Raw genomic sequence first — 23,608 nt, forward strand, 5'->3', positions numbered from 1 at the left:
TCTAGCGACTATATTTCTTTTCGTAATGATAAAATCTTTCAGTATATATATATTACTGTTATGTTATTATTATTATTATTATATTTGTTGCTTTTCCCGACGATAGATGATATAGAATAACAGATATTAGAATCATAAAATTTAATTTATCTTACATTATCATACTTCTTTCTTTTACATATGTAGTTACACAATTATACTACGGATTTGCTATAATTATACAATAAACAGTGATAGAATTATATGTGTATTAAAAAGATTAAAAAGAAAAAACCAGAAATGAATACTATTGTGTTTCTTATCACGATGGTTTTAAGCATTTTCATAGTTTCAAATTAATTGCAGTTTTTTTTAAATTCTTATATCTTGTTTGCAATTGTAGTGATATCATCCATCCTGCCGTTAGGCACAGATTCCAACCACATTGTTACATGTCAGGCAGGGTCTTTTCAGCTCTAATAATTAACATTCGAATAGATTAAAATGAAAAGTTTCGATAAATTCCAAATACGACTTTCCAAATTTATGTATAGTACTGCCATCTTGATATTTTCTGACAAGTTTTAATTTACTTGTAACTGAGGCAGGACGACAATTAGTACGGATACCGATAATATTGTTATCTGTCTTTAAGGTAATACCAGTAATGTAGTGTGTATTTCTTCAAAATTGTCGCTAGATGGCAAATTGTGACTGATTCCTTCATGTACGCACATGATACACATGCACGTATACTTGTGTAGTATTCTTCTATGAAGTTACGATTTTAAAAAGAACTCAGGCGCAAATAAATGATTAGGAAAAATTGTATGATAGTGCAACCCATTAGGTAATTACGTTTAAATAAGGTAGGATATAATCTTTAAAAGAAATTTACAGTATGTACAAACTTACGATGATAATATGAAAATTAATAAGTAAATCGGTATTTTCTATAGCTTAACAAGCGATCACAGTATCAATAACGAGATGTCGATAAAGACATTATTATCATTGTTTTACACACAGTATGATTCACATTTTTTTGATCATATGGCCAGCATGATATTTTTTCGGCAAGTAATTCCTGTTATGAACTATAGAAGCATTATTCAAGTGTCATTTTTTACCGATCGAATCAAAACGAGTGGATGTTGTGTCGAATTGATCTTATGTCGAAAGATAACCTAAATTTGTTATATTCTTTTATCATTTTTTTACAACAGGAAGATGTACGTTTTCCGTTTTCAGAAATTCAAGGATTATTAAAGAAAAAAACGATTTATATCAATCGAGTTGTGACAAATACTATTCTTTAAGGTTCTTTCTCATAATTATTCCGTTAGACATTATCGATGCAATTTCCATTTTCGCTTTCACCATCTGAACGATGGGGCTTATAAGATCGTCGAGAAGCTTCGTGTGAAGGTAAATTAGGCGAATCCAGAAATGATTTCCGCATTTCTAGTTTATTTCGACTATACTATTATTAATGGAATCACAATAATGAAAATTTTCAGTCTTAACATAAGGTACTAATAGCAACGTAAATAAATTCGATTGATTTGATATGCACTGCCGGATTTAGTCGTCAGGAGATCTGGGTTTTTACAAATTTTTGGGATTCCATTAAAATAAATCAATTATACATAATATATATTTTCTCATTTTAACTGTTTATGTAAATGATAACATGATAAATATACTACTCAAATTCGATTATAATCGTAGATATAGAAATAAAAATCATATATCAGCCACCGGATATTAAATTAAATTTATTATATAATATAAATTTATATAGTCCTGCGAGTGCCTCCTGTCTTATGAGATAACCGCCTTCACGGCCTATGCAAGCATAAATCCGTCATTGTTGATATATAATATTTGTGATTATATATAATTATTGTAAGCACTCTAGCAGTAGACCAAAAATCATTAATCGCAAGTCAGAAAAGCCATCAAAGTTAGAATTTGCAGAATCGTGAAGAATTCTTATCTCTTTATTTTATCTATCTGTCTCTCTTTCTCTCTTTTTCTTTTTTCTATCATCAACCATCTTCAGTATCTCTACGAGACGTTGGAAAACTTTCACGACGTGCTACATTCTGCAGACCGATAACCGTTTCGTTTCATTTGCCTCTTTCATCGTATCTTAAATACATTCTTTACTAATTTCGTACCTTACAATTGTTTATATTATTTTAAAATGAACAGTAAACATAGCTATTTCAATTAGTTAGCTATCATAGATATACGTTAATATTTGAAATATACGTGAGAAACGAAACCATCGGACTCGCATGATCGTGAGATTAAAATGCGTGATATCAATCGATATAAGGAATGATTTCCATCTAATTATAAAAGGCGACAATTTTATATTGCTGGGGCCTTGTAGGATCGTGGGAAGTTTCGGTTAGGAAAGAGGTCGAACGAGATCGAGATAGAAAAGGTCTCATCGATAAGGTCTCTTTACGATTTTTATCTCATTTTCGCGTTCCTCGAATGCGGAGAAAGCTGATTCAACATGTTGCTGCTAAGCAAATCCCATCGGATGACTCATGTGACACTTCTTTGTCTTCGTTTCGTCTTTGCCTCTACGTTTTACATGGTATTCCCGTTTTGTACGCTCACTGATTCGGTCCGATTTAAAATGTTTTCGAAATCTTACTTTTTCTCTTTCTTTCTCGTTGGTTAGATCAGTTAAAACCGTATCCGGGTCGCCTCATTTTTCGCAGCAACTATTCGTTTTTTTTTTAGGATCGAAAAACTAGGATCGACAAATTTTCGATTTGGAACGACAAAGATTCCTTTACAATTTACGTTATGGTTTATGCTCCGGTAGGATCGAAATGGCGGTACGACGAGCCAAGTAGTTAATGAGAATTTCCAGCGATCAATTCGAGTACACGCTCATTGTTCTAATTCCAAGAGAAAGCGCTCGTGATAATGGAGCCCTCATACTTTTCGTATCATGACAGAATGAACGGAATGTTTATTTTTCTTAAATAACATGTATGACAAACTCGATTTCCTATATTGAGAAGACACTTTTTTGACAGAATGACGAGTTGGTTTTACATTATGAAATAACGATATTAATTAGATTAGGTAAGTAATTATCGGCAAACTTAAGAGGTCTCTTTATAGATATGGATTGAGAAGAGAAAAATGAGTATATCTATGATGAAGTACGATCATTGGAATGGGTCTCCTTTTCTTCGTATTAAAAAACTACTAAACTATTAAAATCTATAACATTTTGAAAGGGTTTCTAAGATGGCGCGTATTTTTATTCACTTGGTTCAATCTACATATATGTAAATCCTGATGATAGATATAGCTAACGTTGTTTTTGACCTTGGCGACAATGATTTAAGGGTTCCTTTCTCTTTTTTCAACCATGTTGAACATGTTGTGTTCAAGTTATTTCGAAATCAGATCGAAAAGTTTATTCCTGAATTATCTACATTCAATACGTTTGAACAACGACTTGATGATATTTTCTTACAAAAAGAAAAAGAATCCACAGTTTATCTGTTTCTTCATTTTTCAGTTTATATATCCTAATATTCTGGCTATTAATTAACAAATCAAATTAACTTCGACACGCATAACGAGAACGAGTTTCTTCGCTACCTGTACTATACGGTTGTATCTAACATAAGTATGTTTTTTCTCCATTAGATAAGTTCGTGAAAAAACAAAAATTTTTGGAAACTTTATTCTGGTAAAGATCAATATAATTTTTCACAGATTTGATTTTAAAATTCCCTTTCCTAGGCACGTTCAGAAATCATTCTTTCTATATTCTTATATATACGCGAATTTTCTAAGAATACGAGAATTTTGCTGGTGTTTAAATTATGGGTTACAGAAAACACATGTGGGAGGCATATAGCCAAGTCTGAAGAAAAAACGATTATAATCGACGCGAGTATTACACACTATGAAATTTAAAGATTGCTCAAATCTTTTTCGCTCTTTTGTTTCTGAGAAGCGAAATATCTATGTATAAATACTATTTGAGTGATTGAGAGATCGAGATAAAGGGAAAAAGCGAGTTGGTTTCCGTGCCATCTCGAAACCGTGCAGAGAAGATCAGTGTATGCGAACTCAGAACAAACATTTGATCTTATCTTAAATCTATGAGCTCCCAGTTTTTCACTAAGAAGTTCCCGCATATTAATGTTCGCCTTTACGGCTGCTTTTTTAATCGGGGTCGCTATGAGCTATTACCAGATGATGTACTTACATATACATGCCGGTTTCAACTTGAATACATTATGATGCTACGATGACATAGGAGATATTTTATGCTATATTTCTTCTTTGCTATACATTTTTACATTAGTTTACTTTATTATTATACATGTTTAACTTTTTTTTAAACACAAATTAATTTGTTATGATTATTTTTATAACATAGTGTTAAAAGAAACGATTTAAGGTAATCATTACCTAAATCGTATCTATTAGTTTCTTATATCATATTCTTTTTTAAAATAGCATATTTGTGAATGGAAATAACAAAAAAGAAAAAAACGGAATTAAAAAGGATTATATACTGTTATATTTATTATTAATAACAAAAAGAAAATATTCCAAAATATTTAATTCGATTAAATAATATATTTGTGATAATGTTAATATATTTTATAAACAACAAAAAAATAAAAATATTTAACATAGCAAATGTTAAATTAATGTTTTTTTTATTAATATTAATGGGTTAAATTGGGACAAGTTACTGTTAGAATAATAATAATTTTTTATTGTATTTCTTCAAAAACTTTATGGGTTTTGCTTTTTATGCATTTCGGATTTTTTAGGATGATATTTTATTTTTTCCATGCTAGGATAGCAAAAAATATTTTTTAAATTAAGATGAAATAATGTTTATTTTTTAAATAAAAATTGATTTTTAATTTATATAATGATTATAATATATACCGGGTTTCTCATTTTAAACGATATGACCAAATATCTCTGATTCTACAAACTATTTAATATCAATTGACAATGGCGTCCTTTATAAAATAGCTGCAATGAATATTACATTTCCCCCTTAAAAGTTAGCGTCTTTTATTTGAAACATTTGTTTATAAAATTAATAGGATCGGAGATATTTAGTCATAACGTTTAAAATGAGACACTCAATGAATATAAATATTGTCAAATATTTTACAATAAATTTACTCTTATAAAAATATAAAAATGTAAAATGAAACCGATAAATTATTATTAACAAAATAAATTAATCAAGAGATTAACTGATTTTTCTATATATTTATAGCTCGCGCTAAATAAGATGTAATCTATACATTTTTGATTCATATAATTCATATGATTCATTTAATTCATATAATTACTGTTAGACATCATTTATATTTAGTAATAAGAAAAAAATTAATGAGAAACGACTTAGTCAACGGATACACATTCGGTAACTCTCTTCTACTTATGTTGTGATTGCATTGAGAAGAAAAAAAGAAAAGAAGAGATTAATTGATCTCAACATAAACAAATTAGTAAATCCCGTCGATGAATTTGTAATTGTTTTTCAAGATCTTCAGGGAAGTTCCATATTTTTGCTTATATTTCAAAGTTTTAAATGATAGTTTTATTTTATAAAATTTGTTGTCGAATTTTTAAATATTAAAAATCCATTAGTTGGCATCTTCAATAATAACGTTTTACGAGTAAAGAGAGTGTGGGAAAGACGGAATTATGAAAAACGAAAAATGAGCTGATATTGCTGAGAACAACGGGGGTCGAAAACTAATAACGTAAGGAATGCGATAGATTTAGAAGATGGTTTAGAAGGCATCATGTAATTATCCGAAAGATAGTACTTTTCTTTCTCTTCTTCTTCGAAACAGCACGATAGAAGTAACAAATTTTGCGACAGTTCGAGACTTTGTGTGGAATTTTTCTTGTTAACGAAGGTCGTCGTATGGCCGATAACGATGTCTTAACGAGGTTACCAGTGAGAACTTTCATCGAGAATCGATGACACGAAGGATGTTCGATTTAGGTCGCGGGTTATCTATTACTAGAATTTGTTTAAAAAACAACTAATAGAATATGTGTCGATTATAAACATTAAAGATATTGTTATCGATTCTATGATAAACCTTTGCGGAGATATATTTATGTGGATTGTATATGACTGCTAAATATATCATGTATCGTTTCAACGTGGCTGATATTCTTCGCGTTCGTTTTTTAGTATCTTTGAATATGGATTACGACTCGGTATAATAATCCGAAAAGGATCGATTGGTATGCGCAGAAGGAAGAGGCAGTGTCACCGATATGGCCATGCTCGAAGACGATACCAAGGCGTAACGGAGAAATTCGATTCGCCGACGGTACTAGATTAAACATCGCATGACATCGGTCGATGACCCCGACGATAATTTAGCTGCTCCGATCATTTCGAAAATGTTTCTTCAGAGATCAACAGAATTATTATTCGAAAGCACGTAAAAGCGACGACGCATTCTTCCTATTCCGATAGGTTGCGGTTGGCTCGCAGCTGCTTTGTGGCTGGAGGAACGTACAAAGTGTGTTACATTTGTACGGCGCTCCTGGTATGTGGGTCAGGAAGTCGACGCTGCTAACAAGTGACTCGACTTCCAACTCTTTGGACGCACGTTACCGCAAACTACTAACTTTCGTCTCGACAAATTTCCGTTTATACCAAATCGAGATATACTCTTTCTTTTTCCGCTCACCTGAGTAGATACAATAATTGATAACGTCTTACTATTTTTTATACATAGATATGTTTTTTTGTATCTATGAATCACGTGATCGTTATACTACTTTTCTATTTAAAGATCGTACGTGATCGAAATACAAATTATTGATAAATAAGTAATGATAATTGAGTAGTCAAGTGATCTCTCGCGTAATTTAAGTTATTATTCACGAATACCTAAGTTCGTCGCTATCTACAGATATTTTCTACGACATATTGTTAGACGGAATAGTTGCGCTATAACTGAGCGATTTTTTAACAAATAAGTCTTTTTCTTCTTGTTCAAATAAAACGGAAAAATTTTATTATACTTTTATGGATGGAGATTAAGAAAGTGAAGAAAAATTATATCAACGATTGACCATTTACAGCTCGTCGAGTAAAATGGAGGTCATGTAACAGAAATTGAGAAGATCTTAAAAAGGAATAAAAAAAGCACAGGAAATGACACATTGCAAGGATATTCGAAGACGACTATGTACAGTGCATCATTAATCTAGCTGAACAAAATTTGAAATGGGGGATTTCAAATTTGACATTTATCAATTGATTTAGAATCGTATTAAATATGAATAATAATTAAATTTTTTTAATAAATTAATCTATTTTTGTTAATTAAATGATATATTTTAAGCTGTATATAATTAAATATAAAATGCAACTAATCGTGAGTAATATATGTTTATAAATAATATACAGTAATATATGCATGCAAAAGACAATATTTTTAATTATGTACTTACAAATTATTATTTTATAATGTAAGTGCTACCCGGAGCATCAGAAAATTCATCTATTTCTAAATCGCTATTGACTTCAGGTGCAAATTCTTTTCAAAAATGTAATATGTTTGACGTATACATCTCGATATAAGATATCGTAATCCCAATCCGTAGATATAAGTGGTTAAAGAAAGTAAGGTATCAAATGGCAAGTGCATCGGCCATACTTTCATGTCCCGTACGAAGCAACCAAATCGCGTTTGATAAAAATTGAAATATTTTCATTTATAGGATATTTCAGCAACTAAAATATGACACATTTTGCAGGAAATGAATTATTCAATAAAATATTACAAGAAAAACACCAACGGTCACCAACAGCATTCTGTAGGCTTGCGTAAAGGCCTACAGAACATACATCGACAATACATAAATTTTTTCTATGAAATTAAGATATTAAAAAGCATATTTATATTATAAAATAATGAAGTATTATTTTACTATATTTTAAAACAAAAAAAGAATATAATAATATTTATGAAAAAGAATAGAATATAAACCATAAAAATATATTATCAATAGGTTTTGAAACACAGAATTCTTTATGGTAAACAAATTATGACTATGATATCTTGTAAAACAGATATTTTTCAATAACTTTCAATAAAAATTAAAAGACTTTATGATAGTCACTAAAATGACTTTTGTCCAGCTAGATTAGTGATCCATCGTACATCGTCGTCATCGAATATCCATCCATTTTCCCGATCATTGGTCATCCGAAAGATAGTTCAAGGATTGGCCCCAATACCTTCAGAAGTGAGACCAAGTAGAAGAGAAGAAATATTCAGTTAGTTGATTGTATAAGGCAATCTCTCGTTTTTGGTAGCAACCAGCACACAATTCGTTATTCGCTTCAAGGTGATGGTAAAGAAAAGCAGAAGCAACACCAGCAGCAGGTGGTGGTGGTGGGATGGGTGGGGAGGGAGTGGAACACTGGACGACTTCCTGCTACAGTGCGGACTGAACGAGCAGCTCAGTCTTCGGAAGAGATCGCAGTCTATCGTTCGTAGAGACCTACTTTGTGTCATAGAAAATCAACGAAAGTTTCTCAGAAGGAAAGAGAACAAAATAGAAAGAAAAGAAAAAATATCGTACGGTTCTATCAACCCAGTTAGCATTTTTTAACAATTCTATATTTCCTTTTCTTTCTACTTTTATTTCCATCATTGTCTTTCATTTAAAAAATTCGTGTGGAGTATCGAAGGACAAATCTAAGAGCAAACGCGCGCGATGACGAGTTAGACTCAAAGGTGTATTCGGTGAAGTATCGCAAGTACCAACACAAAGTGTATCTGTCATTTTTTCGAAAATTTCCTTATTTCAAAAAACGACTATTAATTCGTCAAGGTGCTTGAGCTTGAAGGTTGGAAAGAAGAAATGGAAGAAAAAGGATTTACGTATCTCCTGCTTATCCTTGGATTTGTTGTTCAAGGTGCGTCGTTATTTTTATTTTTTCTTTTTTGATTTTTTTTTTAAATAAACAAATTTGTATTGTTTTACAATAGATTTAAACTTAATAAATTTCCAATTGTTCTTGTTACATTATTATGTATAGTACTATATGTACCTGTTACTCCCGCAACAGTAATAGTGGTTTCTCTCATTTATTTCTATTGTGGATATTCGCTTATATCTATTCGGTATTTGATTAATCATATTTATATTCAATTTACATTATTTTATTTTATTTCATTTCGCATCTTTCTCTAATTTGTATAACTTCGTTTGTCTTTATCAAACTACTTTGCTTTCTTTTTTCTTCAAATTGTACGGATCTGACGAATTAACCGACGACCATAAGAAAGTAATCTCTCTTTGCACATCTTTCTTCTTTCTCGTTAAAATCTTCGACTAATTGTTTCGTTTCTTTACAAAAAAGGACAAAGACTGTGGTTGTATTTTTTTCTTTATTTTTATTCAAAAATTCTTATCGAATGGAAAAACAAGATGAATTCTTCGAATAATATGATGGTTCATCGAATTTCATTAGTATTTTTTTCATCTTTTTTCCAATTTTCACTATTGGAGATTTAAAATCTATAAATAGGTCGACTTACCTTCGTCGAAAAAAAGTTATATTTGCAATTTTATTGGTTATAATTAAACGTTTATGTAATAAATTCTTCACGAAAGAGTTAACGAATTTAACTCTTACCTTTTTCCATCTCTCAGAAAGCCTTATTATGCCTTCTTTCCAAAATTGTTGTATTTTGGACAAGAAATAATCCTGGAGGTGTGTTTTTATTTCATTGATGAATTTAAAGCGTTTATCGCGAAGAGAATTTTTTAAGGACAGAAAGAAGTAATAATTTGATGAAGCGAGATCTGAAGAGTATGCAGGATGCGGTAAAACATCCCAATCAAATTGTAAGAGCTTTCCTCTTACCACTAATGCAATATGTGATCTCCGTCAGTAAGTGCAGAATCCAAACTTCACAGCGATTAACATATTCCATCTTAGTTAGATGATTATGCACTGTTGTTTTGGGAATCCTAGTGGCATTCATTATTTCGCACACACTATATCGCGGATTTTCATCAAGGATCGCCTTGATAAGGTCCGTTTCCGTCGTTTTTGGTCGGCCGCTGTGGTCTTCATCTTCTAGATTAAAATTTCTCACTCTAAATTTTTTAAACCAATTGCGAACGGTTGTAATAGTTATAGCACCATCTCCGTACACGGTACAAATCTCGTCGACAGTATTCTTTACACTATCACCTTTTTTGAAACAATGAAGCATAACATACCGTAAATGTTGCCTTTCTCTACCCATATTTAACGCTGTGGATGAACGTTTTAAAAGAGACTGTGGCACAAACGAAATGTACTGTAAAAGAGTTCTAGGACGACTGAAACCGATAACATAGATGGCTAATAGATCAGCTTGCATATTTACTTAAACAGAGCCAGATAAGGCCATTCATGATGAAAAAGAAACTTTTGGGACACCCTAATATATATATTAGGTATTTCACTCATATATATACACATACATATATATATTATATAATATATATATATATATTATATAATGGTTCATTAGCGCAATGCGAAATGCGACATATTTACTTCTTTAAATTTGGTTTATTCTTTGCTTTCTAAATTGTAAAAGGTTTAACGAGGAGCTCATATGATCGCGAACGAGAGAACGATTTTTTTAGATTATATCGAAGATCGATTCCATTGAAATGAAATATTTATTTTATAACGATAATTAATTCTAAAAACAATTTGATTTTCAATATTGACCGACAAATAATATTTGGCATTGATTTAATCTTAAGTATGGAACTTGACAATTGTTGATTAAAAATTGCGATAATAGATAATAATGTATTAAAAAATCTATGTTACGATATCAGCCAATTCTCTCCGAAGAGATTTCATCCGTATAAAAATAGCTGATGCGCATTTTCTTGCTCTATCAATACATAAACACGGAGTGAATTTTTTAGAAAAGCAAGGTAAGATGTATTCGTAATCTTGTCGTAGCGTCATTGCGAATTAACTCCTTACTTTTTTGTTTTTATTTTGTTTTTTATCTTTCATCAGAATTCGGTTTGTCGTGAAAAATAAACGTAAACTGAATCATTAAATATTATTCCAATCTCGCAGAAATCATTTTTTTTCTATACGAAAGTAAAGTGATGTGTATGTGTAGATGAATGCTTTTGTGAACGACGAATTAATGTTTGCGATTGTATTGTTAGTTTCGATTATTATTCTAACCGATTATTATTTCAAGAAATTTCTCACATATTTTGCCTACTGGTTAAATGCTCTTTTTGTTGTACATTCACTTCGTTACGTTATACTCCCTCTGGACATATGCGAGCAAAGTACAGTCATAAAGATGAGCATATCATCGCACAATTACAAAAACTATAGTGCATTAGAATATCGTATTGTATGATAATCTTTGCCGAATATAACGGTAGAAATAGCGGTGACCTGATATTTACACCAGAATAACTTTTACCCTTTCCACGCGATTGTAGCTCGTTATGTTCACTCTACTGGCCCACATAAGCTTATTTACTCTGATCACGTCTGTTGACTGTAATTGCACGTACTTCACTATAACCCTGCGTCGGCTGAAACGTAGTTGAGGACCTATGAAATTTATACGTATGATTTTAAAAAGAAATACGATTCGCATTCTTTTCATATCTTATTTCTGTTAAGCAACTTGGTCGCCGACGTAACGTATACTTAATAAACATGTGTTAATCGTATAGTCGCGAACCGTTACGTGAGAGCGACGCACAATTATGCGAGATTAACGCGAGACGGTCGAGCAACCGATTGTGCGTACAACAACTCAAGGATAAAACCGTTTTCTCGTATCGTCCCACAGGAATGTCACCTGTCCGCCTGATACGAGTCATGGTAGACTTGCTGTTCATCTCGTCCGCGGTTTTATCGTATGACCTTGTCAAGCAATCGATTCTACTTTTCTCATATATTACGCTCACAATGTTATTTCTATTCAAATTTTTAACATCTTTTTTTGTATTCCATCTAAATATTCTAAATATTCTTCGTTATACTAGGTACTTACGTGCTATTTAGAGTAAAGAATACAGTCACAACCTTCTTGACTAAAGTGAAATTTTCGTCACCTAAGTTTATTCCTATGTTTGACAACTTGGCACGCGTTAACAGAACGTTTCACTGCGACGACTTCCTAAAGCTAGAATTTAAAACAGCTAGATGATTGCGCGATCATTGCAGGATGCGAGTTGCTTGCATTATTATTTCTGCTGCAAGAACTCGAAGTGATTTCCGTTTGTCTTGAATTTTCAATGAAATCCTTGAGTGCCGGACGTTTCGTATTTTCTTTTGTTACGTTATATCTTTTCTTATAAGATATATATATATATATATATATATATATATATATATATATATATATATATAGTAACGGTGGGTATGCATAGGTATATTAATTTGTTAATAAATCACAAAAGGACAATCTTTCTTTTCGTCAACAAGAATGAAATGAGAATAGATGGTTGACGATATGTAGATACGACGATTCTTGCGGAAACGACGATTTCAAATTATACTATGTAATGGAAGCGCCTCCGGAAAAAAGGGAAAACATTAAAACGTTTGTTGCATCTTCATCAATTTGACAGTAATGCGCGTAAGAATAGTTCGTAAATAAGTTGTTTGCGTTAGAGCTACGGTGACGAGCCTCACTGCGCATCGAAGTCATCAAGTTAAAAAAGGAGACTTCGATGCTCCATGAGGCAACGTCCCGTACGTTGCAACGATGTTAAACGCATTTTGCGCCTTCCAAGTAATTCTCTTTTCTAAACCTATACAGCTAATATGTCTACTAGTATATATACTATCTACATAACTATGTACTACAAGAGTACAACAATTGCCATCTTTTTACACTATTTCTTGCTTTTCTCATGAGTCACGCGATAATCACTTCCAATTCTGATATGCAGTCATGAAGGACAATAGAATTAGTTCACAAAAATGTCTTTAAAATTTTGGGCACGTTGTTTATGCTTGTTAAAAGTACTCGTGTAACAATGAGTTTTTCGTATTAGCATATAACGGAAGAAAAAAGTAACATTCAGAATACTGACTTGATTTCTTTTATTGATAGATACAAAATGCTTTTCTTCGTGGTAGAGTACCTACGAAACGTAAAATCAATATTTAATTTTTCTGAATAACGTTTTATAGAGCTTTGTCCTATCGTTTTTCTTTTTAACATGTGATAGTATATTTCAAGACGAAATCAATAAATCACATATAGATGTTGCTATTTTTAATGGCAAAACAGAATTGTAAAAAACAATGGGGAAATGTTGCGATACTTGAGACAGCATACGCGTTATCGATTTCAAATTTTATATATATGGTCAGTCTTAAATACGAACGTACAAAACATAATAGATGTACTTACTTAGATATGCATATTGAATTGCAGGTAGCATCAGTGTCGGATGCGGTTATCCAGGTGCACCGGCTCACAGCAGCGTACGCTTCACGGGTAGTGGCATAGACGATGTCATAGACGAAGAGGAGGCTCTTCTCAAAGAAACTAAACTGCCGGAAGGAACTGTAGCTACCTATTCGTGCGAGCGAGGTTTCGAATTGCTTGGCCCAGCGAGGAGACAATGTCAGACAGAGGGTACATGGACACCGGAAGGTGTTCCTTTTTGCGGTAAATTCCTTTCCATATTTTTATTTTTCTTATATCACTTTCCTATTCGATAAAACTCTGTCAATCGTAGATATATAATAAATTTGGCATACGTAAATACTTATCTATCTATCAAACGATAGGAAGTTTCGATTAGTCACTCGACCCAATTCTGAATGTCCTTGACCGAGGCACTCGTCGATAGATAGCCAGGAAATACTGAAAATGGTGGGGGCATTGCACCGTTAATTCTGAACCTGCTGCTCGTGCGCGGCCTTCTCAACCTTCCTTCCTTGTGCACATTCCTAACGCGAAACAGCCACTATCCGTTGTCCTTGGGTCGACTCGATTTTTCTCTCCCTCTTTCTTACTTTTTTCTTAAATACACAGGAGATAGGGGGTATATTAGATGATATTTTGTTGATGCGTCAACAAGAAAAAAGCGAAATCAAGAAGCATCAAACAGATCGTATTCGGAATCGATCCCTGTAGGAAGGCTCAACATACTACTTCCTGCTTTTCCCTCACCTCTGGTGAGAACATCGAGGAACACGGAACTTTCTTTTCGACTCCGTTTACACATTTATCACGATTTTATTCTCAAAGGCAAAACTTCCTAGATCGTTCCAGATCGTATTTACGATCTTCTTGATTTTTATTGTCAATGAAAATTTGGGTATAAAACGGAAGAATACTTTTTTTGCTTATTTTTTTAATTGAAATTTTATAGAAACGCGTACATTCCATTCGATCAACTAAAATCAAAGATACTAAATGAAGAGTCTTGAAACGGCCTTTCTTTCGTTTTGCTTCGATGAATCGAAAATTCCATACCCGAGTTTAACACTTTCACGTTGATTCTTTCTATGTTCATATTATCGTAAATTTCTGTAATAGAGCCTAACCATAAATAGAAAATCGCGAAAGTAACGTGACAAGATCTTACACATCACTTACTTGGGTTTCATGGTAGAATTTGTAGTTGAAAATCTAACTACTTTCGAAATAATGCACGAAATTTAACATTTTTGATATCTTTCTCGTTAGTTCTGCTGTGACGCCTTATTGATCCGTGTATAGACCGCAGATAATCTCAAAACCTAATCACGGAAGACTTCCGTTATGAGCATTATTAGTACAGAACCGACAAACCAACAGCAGACAATTTGCGGATCTTTTCTTACTCACGTGTACTCGCGAGAAATAACTGTAAATTATGAGGTACGCGAACGTATCGAGTTTGTGGGAACGCGCTAGGTAGTTGCATATCTATCGAGTTGTAGAGTTGAATGACGACAACTAATCCAATATGTAGGTTTAGGTCAAGAATGAATCAATTATATTAGTGTCATAAATGCGGTCATTTATTGTAATATCGGCCGGCGTCGATTTATCGATTTATCGCACGGTTCGCAAAAAATAATAATTAAACGAAATGGAAAACCATCTCGTGCGTCGCCATTTGAATCGTCCGATATATTAAAGCATTTATTACATAAAATTCATTCGTTACAAATAAATTTACACATCAGAATCGAATATCTTCGAGATGATGGAAAGATAAAATTAAAAGTAAAATTAATTTTGGTTTATTTCCTCCCAGTTTAAGATATTGGGTCATATAAATTTCTAATTTATTTCCTTGTTCAATATCTAAAAATAAATTAATTAGTCTCGTCACTATTACTGATAGCGACACGATAACAGTAGCAGCAAAAGTAGCGTTGGCATTGCGAGTTAGCGCCGGTAAAATTCTCACATTACGGTACAGTAAAACTACCGCAAGGCCAACGACTTCTTCGCAAATGCATTTACCGGCACTCGCTGTACAAAACTTCTTCTTCTCCTTTTCTATTTCTGTTTATTATTTTTTATTTTCTTTGAGGCCGGCTGTTCCTTCTGCGTACTGACTGGGCTTACGTATATTGATTCGAAACATAACACTCTATACACTGTACACTTACATACGTACCTATCTACGTACCTTTGCGTACGATTGCGATCGAATAATTAGTGTTAGATTCGCGACTTTGTGATATTACCAAATGAAAATAGCATCCTAGTTTATACTGATCGACTTAAAACGACTTTGATTTAAAACCAAACAAAAAGACAAAAGAAATAAAAGGTTGCAATTTTTCAATTCAAGAGGAATAAATCTTATACAATATATATCTTAATACTTAAGTTTTAATGATTATTCTCTTTACATTTTAGTATTGAATGTAGCCGGCGGGAAAGCACCGATGCAATCTAGCAGCCTGGATGGCGGAATTCCGCAACGTGCCGTTGACGGAAGTAGTGCTCAGATTTTCACCGCGCAAACGTGCACGTTAACGAGACCCGAGCACAGACCATGGTGGTACGTGAACCTTTTGGAACCTTACATGGTACAACTGGTTCGGCTAGATTTTGGGAAACCTTGCTGTGGTAAGTAGCTCATTAACATTGGTCGGTAAGTCCACGATAGATTCGACGAACTGTACAAATTATAACTTTTGTCTATCAGCGAACTATCAAGTAATGAGTACAAGTAGGACGATCATCCTTGAATTGAAATTCAATTAGGAGGAGATCTCTATTTGATTAGTACTTCGATGCACGTGCTTCACTAAATCTCGAATTGTTTGGTTCTTTCACGGTTCAATCACTGTCAGTCTTCAAGCGCGCTTTCCACTGATCAAGGCTAATCAAAATATCTAATCGAAGTAGACCAAAAGAGAGCAGAATTATCATCCAAGCATTGCCTCAAACCATCCATGAAATTGTATGATGAATTCACAAACGCCATATTATTTCCAACTTCTTTTTTATATTTCTAACAATCTATCCGTTTATTTATACCTATATCTTTTGATTTTTAATCAGGTCCTTGCCTTCTGGTTTTTCCTTTTACAAAGAATTGATTTTAATTATTCGTACAATTCATTAAAATCTTTAAATCAGTTCGTTTGAAGTTGAACGTATTAAACGAAGTATCGTCCTCGATGATTGTCGCTTTCTGGCGTGTAAAATTGACTTGATATAAGTATCTGCACAACTATCAGATGAGATTATCTCGTAAAAGAAATTGACCGTGTGTGGCAAAATTCATGATTTATGCCATCTTCTAGCAACCTCTTAGATACGGCCCAGCGCCACGGAGATAGGAACCCTAAGATGATTTCCACATTATGCCTTCCGACTCGTGTCCGCACAGTACTTGCAATTAAATCAATCGCATTTCACAATAACGCACCTCATAATTAGCCTTCATGGAATGAAAAGATGAGAACTTTCACGTCGAGCAGCAACCATAACGATTTTAACATTCGTATATAATGCACATATGTATGTAGCAATTTATGTGTTTCGTTTGTAGACTTTACTTCAGTAGATAGTGAGATGAAACGATTTATAGATTTGTTTGCAGTTTTCTTTCATTCTCTTATTTGAAAAGAAGAAAATCAGAAGCAGAAACACTTTGTCGAGATGTATATTAAGTATTAACTGAAATGAATGTAAATAATTTGTGCTTGACTGCCAAAAAAGGAAAAGAAAAGTGAACGCATCGAGAAAATCAGGGAAACGTAATTTTATTGTTCATAAAATGACAATCGAACGAAGAGGACGAGACGATCCGTGACAGCGTAGTTTCTCTCGAGAAAAGGAAGAAAATGACGATGAGGCACGTATCGATCTTCGACTTCGTTCCGATCTCGCGCTTCCTTTACGCGCTTTCAAACAGTGAAATTCACAGAGTTTACCAATGCAAGAAAGTTCTGCATTCAATGCGTATATCGTTTCGTTTTTCTCTTTTGCCCTTTTTTATTTATTTTTCTTCTGTCGAAGAGAAACGAAATATTCCAAGAAAAATATATAATATTATAATAACTATCTACGTCATGGCTCTGCACTCATTGTGGCAGTTGAGACGTTATTTAGGTCGAAAGATGTTGGCTCTTTTGTTTCTTCTCAATTCCTTTTTTCCGATTCGCTTTTAAATTAATTATACATAATAAATTAAAACGAGAAAGAGAAAGAGAAGAAGATAAAGAGGAAAGGCGAATGGTAACGGAGCGAAGAAAAGATAAAAGGGTGCTTCTTTCTTTCAATTAGGAACTGCTATTCCTGGCACGATCGTCGTTCGTGTTGGTAACAATCGGCCGGATTTGGGAACAAATCCAATTTGCAATCGTTTCACTGGTCTGCTAGAAGAGGGTCAACCTCTTTTCCTTCCTTGCAATCCACCAATGCCTGGTGCGTTCGTTTCGGTACATTTAGAGGCTTCCACCCAAGCGCTAATTCCGGTGCAGCTTTCCTTATGCGAAGCTTTCGTTTATACAGATCAGGTATGTACCCTATGATTTACCCTATGATCGTTATTCATGTCTCTCATAGTCACAATTAGCTAAACTTCCCATCTCTCGTTTTGATATTCCCATACGTAGGCACTTCCCATCGAGAGATGTCCACAATTCAGAGACCAACCGCCAGGATCAACTGCTACTTATAATGGAAAGTGTTATATATTTTATAATCGACAACCGCTAATCTTCAGAGAGGCTCTAGCCTTTTGCCGAGCACGAGGTGGAACTCTAGTCGATGAAAGTAATCCTGCCCTTCAAGGATTTATCTCATGGGAATTATGGAGGCGGCATAGGTACTGTACCATCTAAACGTCTTATATTTTGTCATCAAATCTTCATTGTTCGATATCACGATAAACTAGATTGACATTATTTATCTTTCAAGAAGGAGTGACACGACTAGTCAGTACTGGATGGGTGCCATGAGAGATCAAAACGATCGAACTATTTGGAGATGGACGGGCAGTGGAGAAGAAGTCTCCGTATCTTTTTGGAGTCTTCCACAAGGTACAGAAGAGGATTGCGTTCGATACGATGGTAGCAGGGGTTGGCTCTGGTCCGATACACCTTGCAACGCTCGACTAAATTTTATTTGTCAACACCGTAAGTGTTTTCTTTTATTTTTATGTCTTTAAGTCTTTTTCCACTTTGATGATACATTTTTAACACAAGGATACTCAATTTTTAGAACCACGAGCTTGCGGTAGACCTGAACAGCCACCGAACTCGACCATGATCGTAACAGCCACAATAAATAGAAACATTGTTAGTCAATACGAAGTTGGCGCTACCGTAGAATATACTTGCAATTCTGGAAGTCTTCTCATCGGACCTTCGACTCGTACGTGTCTTGATACAGGCTTCTACAATGAATTCCCACCAGTTTGTAAAAGTAAGAATAATGAGTGCTATTTATCCTCTCGTAGATCTGAGTGAATTACGAATGGATCCTAATTAATGTGTTTGCAATGTGTTTCCTTAGATATCGAATGCGGTTATCCTGCGAACATAAAGCACGGTGGTTACACGTTGATTAACAACACTGTAACTTATCTAAGCCAAGTACTCTACTCTTGCGACGAGGGATATGAAATGACAGGTAATTGATAAAGTTCAATAATTGTATGATCTTACATAAAATCACTCTATCGTATCTCCTTTTGTAGGTCGTGCGAGGCTAACGTGCGATATAGACGAGAGATGGAATGGACCACCACCGCGTTGCGAACCGATACATTGCGATCCACCCGTAATAATTCCTCATAGTTTCATCCAAATTGATGAAATTGACGAAACTGAAATGGTGAGCAAAAGCAGCGTTAACAGGAGCCTGCTCGTTGGCAGTATCGTCACTTATACATGCGAAAAGGGATATCGGTTGATCGGTTTACGACAAATTCTCTGTTTACAAACTGGACTTTATGATCACGCCGCGCCCTCTTGTACAGGTAATTTATATTATTTATATTCCTCTTATATTTTTTTCTTTTTGTTTTTCATTCTAACATTAAGAAGAGAAATGAATGGTTTTCCGAAATGTTTTTACATCGATAATTACACATATCATTACACCGATAATTAGACTTGAACTTCAATCGAATTATAATTAAATAATAATCCGAGTAGCCAGATTCTTGATCTAATAACATATAAATAAGCGAATACTTGATTTTATGATTACATACTACTATATATCTACATATTGTATGTTGTATGTTGATCATAACCAACTATGGCTAATCGCCCTATGTTTCTGAATATTTCACTATTCGTTTATGTACATATAGAGGAGACTCGTACAAGTACGGTAACGCTGCCTCCGCGAGCGACTTTAAGACCAGCAACAAGTAGCAGAGCACGGCCGTTCATTACAACAAAGATTAGATCGACTACGCCACCAGCAAATATGCCGACGAAAGTAACGACAACGATTACAACGATGAAGGCAGCAACGATCGTCCCGCCACATGGCAAAATACCATCGATTAATAGTGAACATATGGCGACGGTTAAAGAAACCGAATCGAAAAAGTCGAGTGTTAACATACAAAGTACAGCTTCTTCTTCATTATCAATTCTAAATGATCATAGCAAAGATCATCCGCAAGATAACGAGATTGCTGGTAGTGGTGCTGATCACGTACAAGCCGGTATTGGTACAGGTGTACCCGAACCCTCAGGACCTTTGCAAGTGGACACATTCAACCAATCGACTAGCGCCCATCAAGCAAAATTGAATCTTGGAGCTGTTATAGCGCTTGGAGTCTTCGGTGGTTTTGTCTTCCTTGCTGCGGTCATCACAACGGTAGTCATACTGATACGCAGGTAGGGATACATTATCCTTATATTAAACTATGACGCATACAAATATCACAGGCGGGTAATCTATGTCTTATTCTGCTACGATTATATTATTAACGCTCTTTTATACATAAAATGTCCGCTCTTTATTTACTTCTGCCTACTGTATCGCTTGAACAGTATATTTGGATTTCTTTACTTTTCTTTCTATCTCTCCTCTTTCTTATCTTAAATTTAAAGCAAAAATGCCATTCTTTTAAAAATTTATTAATCATTACAATCGAATCAAATCTTTGTTACAATTGAATTAAATTAAATGAGAATTGCGATTTCCCATATTCTTATAGAGATTTTGCATATTCTTTTGTTTCTCTATTAACGAATTGCTTTTCTGATGCTCGTCTTCCTTCCCGAAAATCACACGTAACAACGATCATATAGCTCGTATACAATTCTTTCTACGGAGAACAGTGATTAGCAGTATATATGATCTCTCTGATATAATCGATAGAATAGTTGAAAGATTTAGCTCCAAATTAACTTACATTCACACTTCAAACTTAGCAAATCGTCTTCGTTTATTCATCTTGAAAGTAGAAAGAGGTTCATTTGGAGTTAACCTGGCGCGAATAAGATCGAATAAAGCGTTAACTCAAAACGTGTCTACGGAGGACGAGAGTTGAGATTTATCGTTGAAATGTTTGCGTTGACGCTGGTTAGCGGCAGTGGCAGCGTAAGAGGAAGGCGCCGCAGGGGGCTCGGTGGGGTTGGAGCGTTGAGGGGTGGCGGTAGCGGTGCCCTTGGGAGGGGCGAGTCCGGAATGCCCTCGCGTTGGTATACGCTACTGGCGCTGCCCTTCCCCGACCAGCACCTGGGGCGCCGCGACCTCATGGCTCGCCGCGGTAGCGATCATCCTTACTCCTTCACCATCTCGGCAGCGCATCGTGCCGGTTACTTCTCGAACCCTTCCATTTGAATTCTAAACAAGTACAACGACGAAAAAACAAAATCAAACAAACGAAAAAGAAAGAAAAAAGGAAAGAAAAACAAAGGTGACAACAACAACAATTAAGACAATTAAGAAAAAGAAAGGAAAAAGGAAAAAAAAGAAACACATAAAATAAAAGCAACAGGACAAAGTTTACTTCTTTCCCACCCCTCCACGCAACCACCGCCCCACCACATCAACCATCATCACGTATCATCACCACACCACTGTGCGCCACCCTCGCAAGTGATACTAGTCAAGGTAAACGAGCAAAGTTTCTACTGCGCACTACGTATAGTGGTAGCTCGTTTCACCGGCAGGTCACGGTGTCCTTTCTGTTTTCTACAAAAGAAACTTCGTACACATGTTTCTTGCACGCGTTCGTCCTTCGCGAGTGACAATTTTTGCACCCTTCTCCTGATTAACTTTTCCTTCATTTTTTCCAAGAGTATTACTATGCAAAACTTTTCGCAGATGCTTATAGAACAAGATTAAATGTTTATGCTCCTTTTTTCTTCTGCTTTGCTCTTCTTTATGCACGAGGTGGATGATTGTTTCATTATGAAAATGATTGATTACTTTTAATTGTATTTTATGGCAAATTTGACTTAGCGATTTTTCATTGCAACATGCTTATCCTTCTTGTCCATTGCATCGTCTACATGTTTCTTATAAAACTTTAAAAAATGATCTTCTAACTACATCTTTTATATATTTTGATACGATAATTGTTCTACGAAGAATGTCTTTTAACAACGTCTCACTGTTTACGTAGGAATCGTGGTAGAAGCAGTAAACACTATCGTCATCGAGCATCTCCAGATTGTAATACCGTTGCTAGTTTTGATAGCAGTTCCTCAGAAAGTCGAGGTGGCTTGAATCGATATTATAGGCAAGCATGGGAGAATCTTCATGAGACTACCGGGCACAAGATAAACCATCCTGCGTTACAACGCAAGGAGACCCTGGATGAACCAGGATATCGGGAAAATTATCGCGGTAACAATACCGAACGTGATGGTTCGGAATTAGTTGTCAGCGATGTTGCAGCCTATCCATCCAGCAAACATGCTAGTGTTTCGGATAAGAAACGTCATCATCACCACCACCATCATCATCATAATTCGCCCGAATGGAAGCAATCGCAGTCTCACCACAGATATTGAATGTTTTAAGGGTGAGTCTGTTAAAATCAATTTAAACTTTAAATTGAAGAAATTCATACAGCACGATGTGTTTTGTCACGATGACTCAAGAATCACGTAACAGAAATGTGCAAATGCATATCGAATTTTTTATTGTTTGCACTTTGTTTTAGAAAATAATATTTAATTAATGTTAGATACGTAACGGTAACTATGAAGGATTTTACGTTATTGCTCTATTATCTAATAAATAATTTATAATCACTCGATCTGTTACGCGTTATGCTGTATATACATATATAAGTATTTTAAAGCGATTATTGTAAATTAAGAATTATGGTCACCTTGATCTTGATGAGAGATCAGAGTTTTATTTAGCAGAATGCCAAAAACAAAATAAAGAAAGTAATATATTAATTATGATCAAAAGAATTTTAACATACATATCTATAGCAAAATATATCTTTAGCTTTCTTATAGACTTTTATTATGTCTTTGTATATTATCTCGGATAAGTTCTTCTTAATCCCTATGACAAGAATATAAATCTGTCATGGGTACCTTGGCCTCGCCTTGAAGTTGCTGATTATTTACAAAAAAGAAAAAAATAAGGGAAGGCCGATGTTATCCATTTCGGAATCGAACGTTCATTTATTGACGAAAGCTACTTTAATAAATAAATTGGGTAGATAGAATACAGTTTGTATAGAACACGAACACTTCATAACGTTACTGTAATGATGAAATGTTCAGGATACATCACAAACAAAATTTTTTGCTTTGATCTAAAATAGGCGTTGACATTCATTTTAATTAATCGACTGAAATAAGATATTCATAATAATTTTATATACATATGTATTTATTTTGTCAAGTAATATTAAGTAAATTATGATAGTGCCATTTTGGGCAAATTACTTTAATTTACCTAAAAGCGATATATTTCGAAAACATTATCTTGTACCATTAGCTTTACTTGCTATATTGTATCGATTACATAAAATAAACATATTTATGCATCCTGTTTGAGATTCTATTCCATTGGTATTTTATTACTTAACAATATATGTAAATATATAGAAAAAAATATTTTTTAACATGTATTTTCTAGTACGTAGT

General features: G+C 34.1%; 1 protein-coding gene across 4 annotated transcripts; it reads left to right on the forward strand.

Annotated features, from left to right (window-relative positions):
- The first annotated feature begins 742 nt into the window (after positions 1-742).
- Positions 743-23,513, forward strand: LOC124957948. 4 transcript variants are annotated; one of them, XR_007103779.1, is made up of 12 exons: positions 8,495-8,965; positions 13,491-13,727; positions 15,924-16,136; positions 17,805-18,037; positions 18,137-18,348; positions 18,441-18,658; positions 18,744-18,947; positions 19,038-19,154; positions 19,222-19,503; positions 19,843-20,380; positions 21,077-21,605; positions 22,120-22,257. XR_007103779.1 is itself a non-coding variant. In XM_047515533.1 (11 exons), the coding sequence occupies exons 3-11, from the start codon at positions 15,953-15,955 to the stop codon at positions 22,508-22,510; spliced, it is 2,379 nt and encodes a 792-aa protein (XP_047371489.1). In that variant the 5' UTR covers positions 743-848; positions 13,491-13,727; positions 15,924-15,952; the 3' UTR covers positions 22,511-23,513. The 4 variants fall into 4 exon arrangements, 3 of the variants coding, with proteins under 3 accessions (XP_047371489.1, XP_047371487.1, XP_047371488.1); XM_047515533.1 differs by lacking the exons at positions 8,495-8,965; positions 21,077-21,605 and adding an exon at positions 743-848 and having other exon boundaries at positions 22,120-23,513; XM_047515531.1 differs by lacking the exon at positions 21,077-21,605 and having other exon boundaries at positions 22,120-23,513.
- The last annotated feature ends 95 nt before the right edge of the window (positions 23,514-23,608 follow it).

The sequence above is a fragment of the Vespa velutina genome, chromosome 2 (assembly GCF_912470025.1).
Source record: "Vespa velutina chromosome 2, iVesVel2.1, whole genome shotgun sequence".
NCBI classification, from domain to species: domain Eukaryota; kingdom Metazoa; phylum Arthropoda; class Insecta; order Hymenoptera; family Vespidae; genus Vespa; species Vespa velutina.

What these genes read in the sequence shown, in the direction of transcription:
- LOC124957948 (XM_047515531.1), top strand. Translation starts at nt 8,911, where the DNA reads ATGGAAGAAAAAGGATTTACGTATCTCCTGCTTATCCTTGGATTTGTT. An exon ending in GGAAGGTGTTCCTTTTTGCG is followed by an intron (nt 13,728 to 15,923) that starts GTAAATTCCTTT and finishes TTTACATTTTAG; the next exon opens with TATTGAATGTAGCCGGCGGG. An exon ending in ATTCCCACCAGTTTGTAAAA is followed by an intron (nt 18,948 to 19,037) that starts GTAAGAATAATG and finishes GTGTTTCCTTAG; the next exon opens with ATATCGAATGCGGTTATCCT.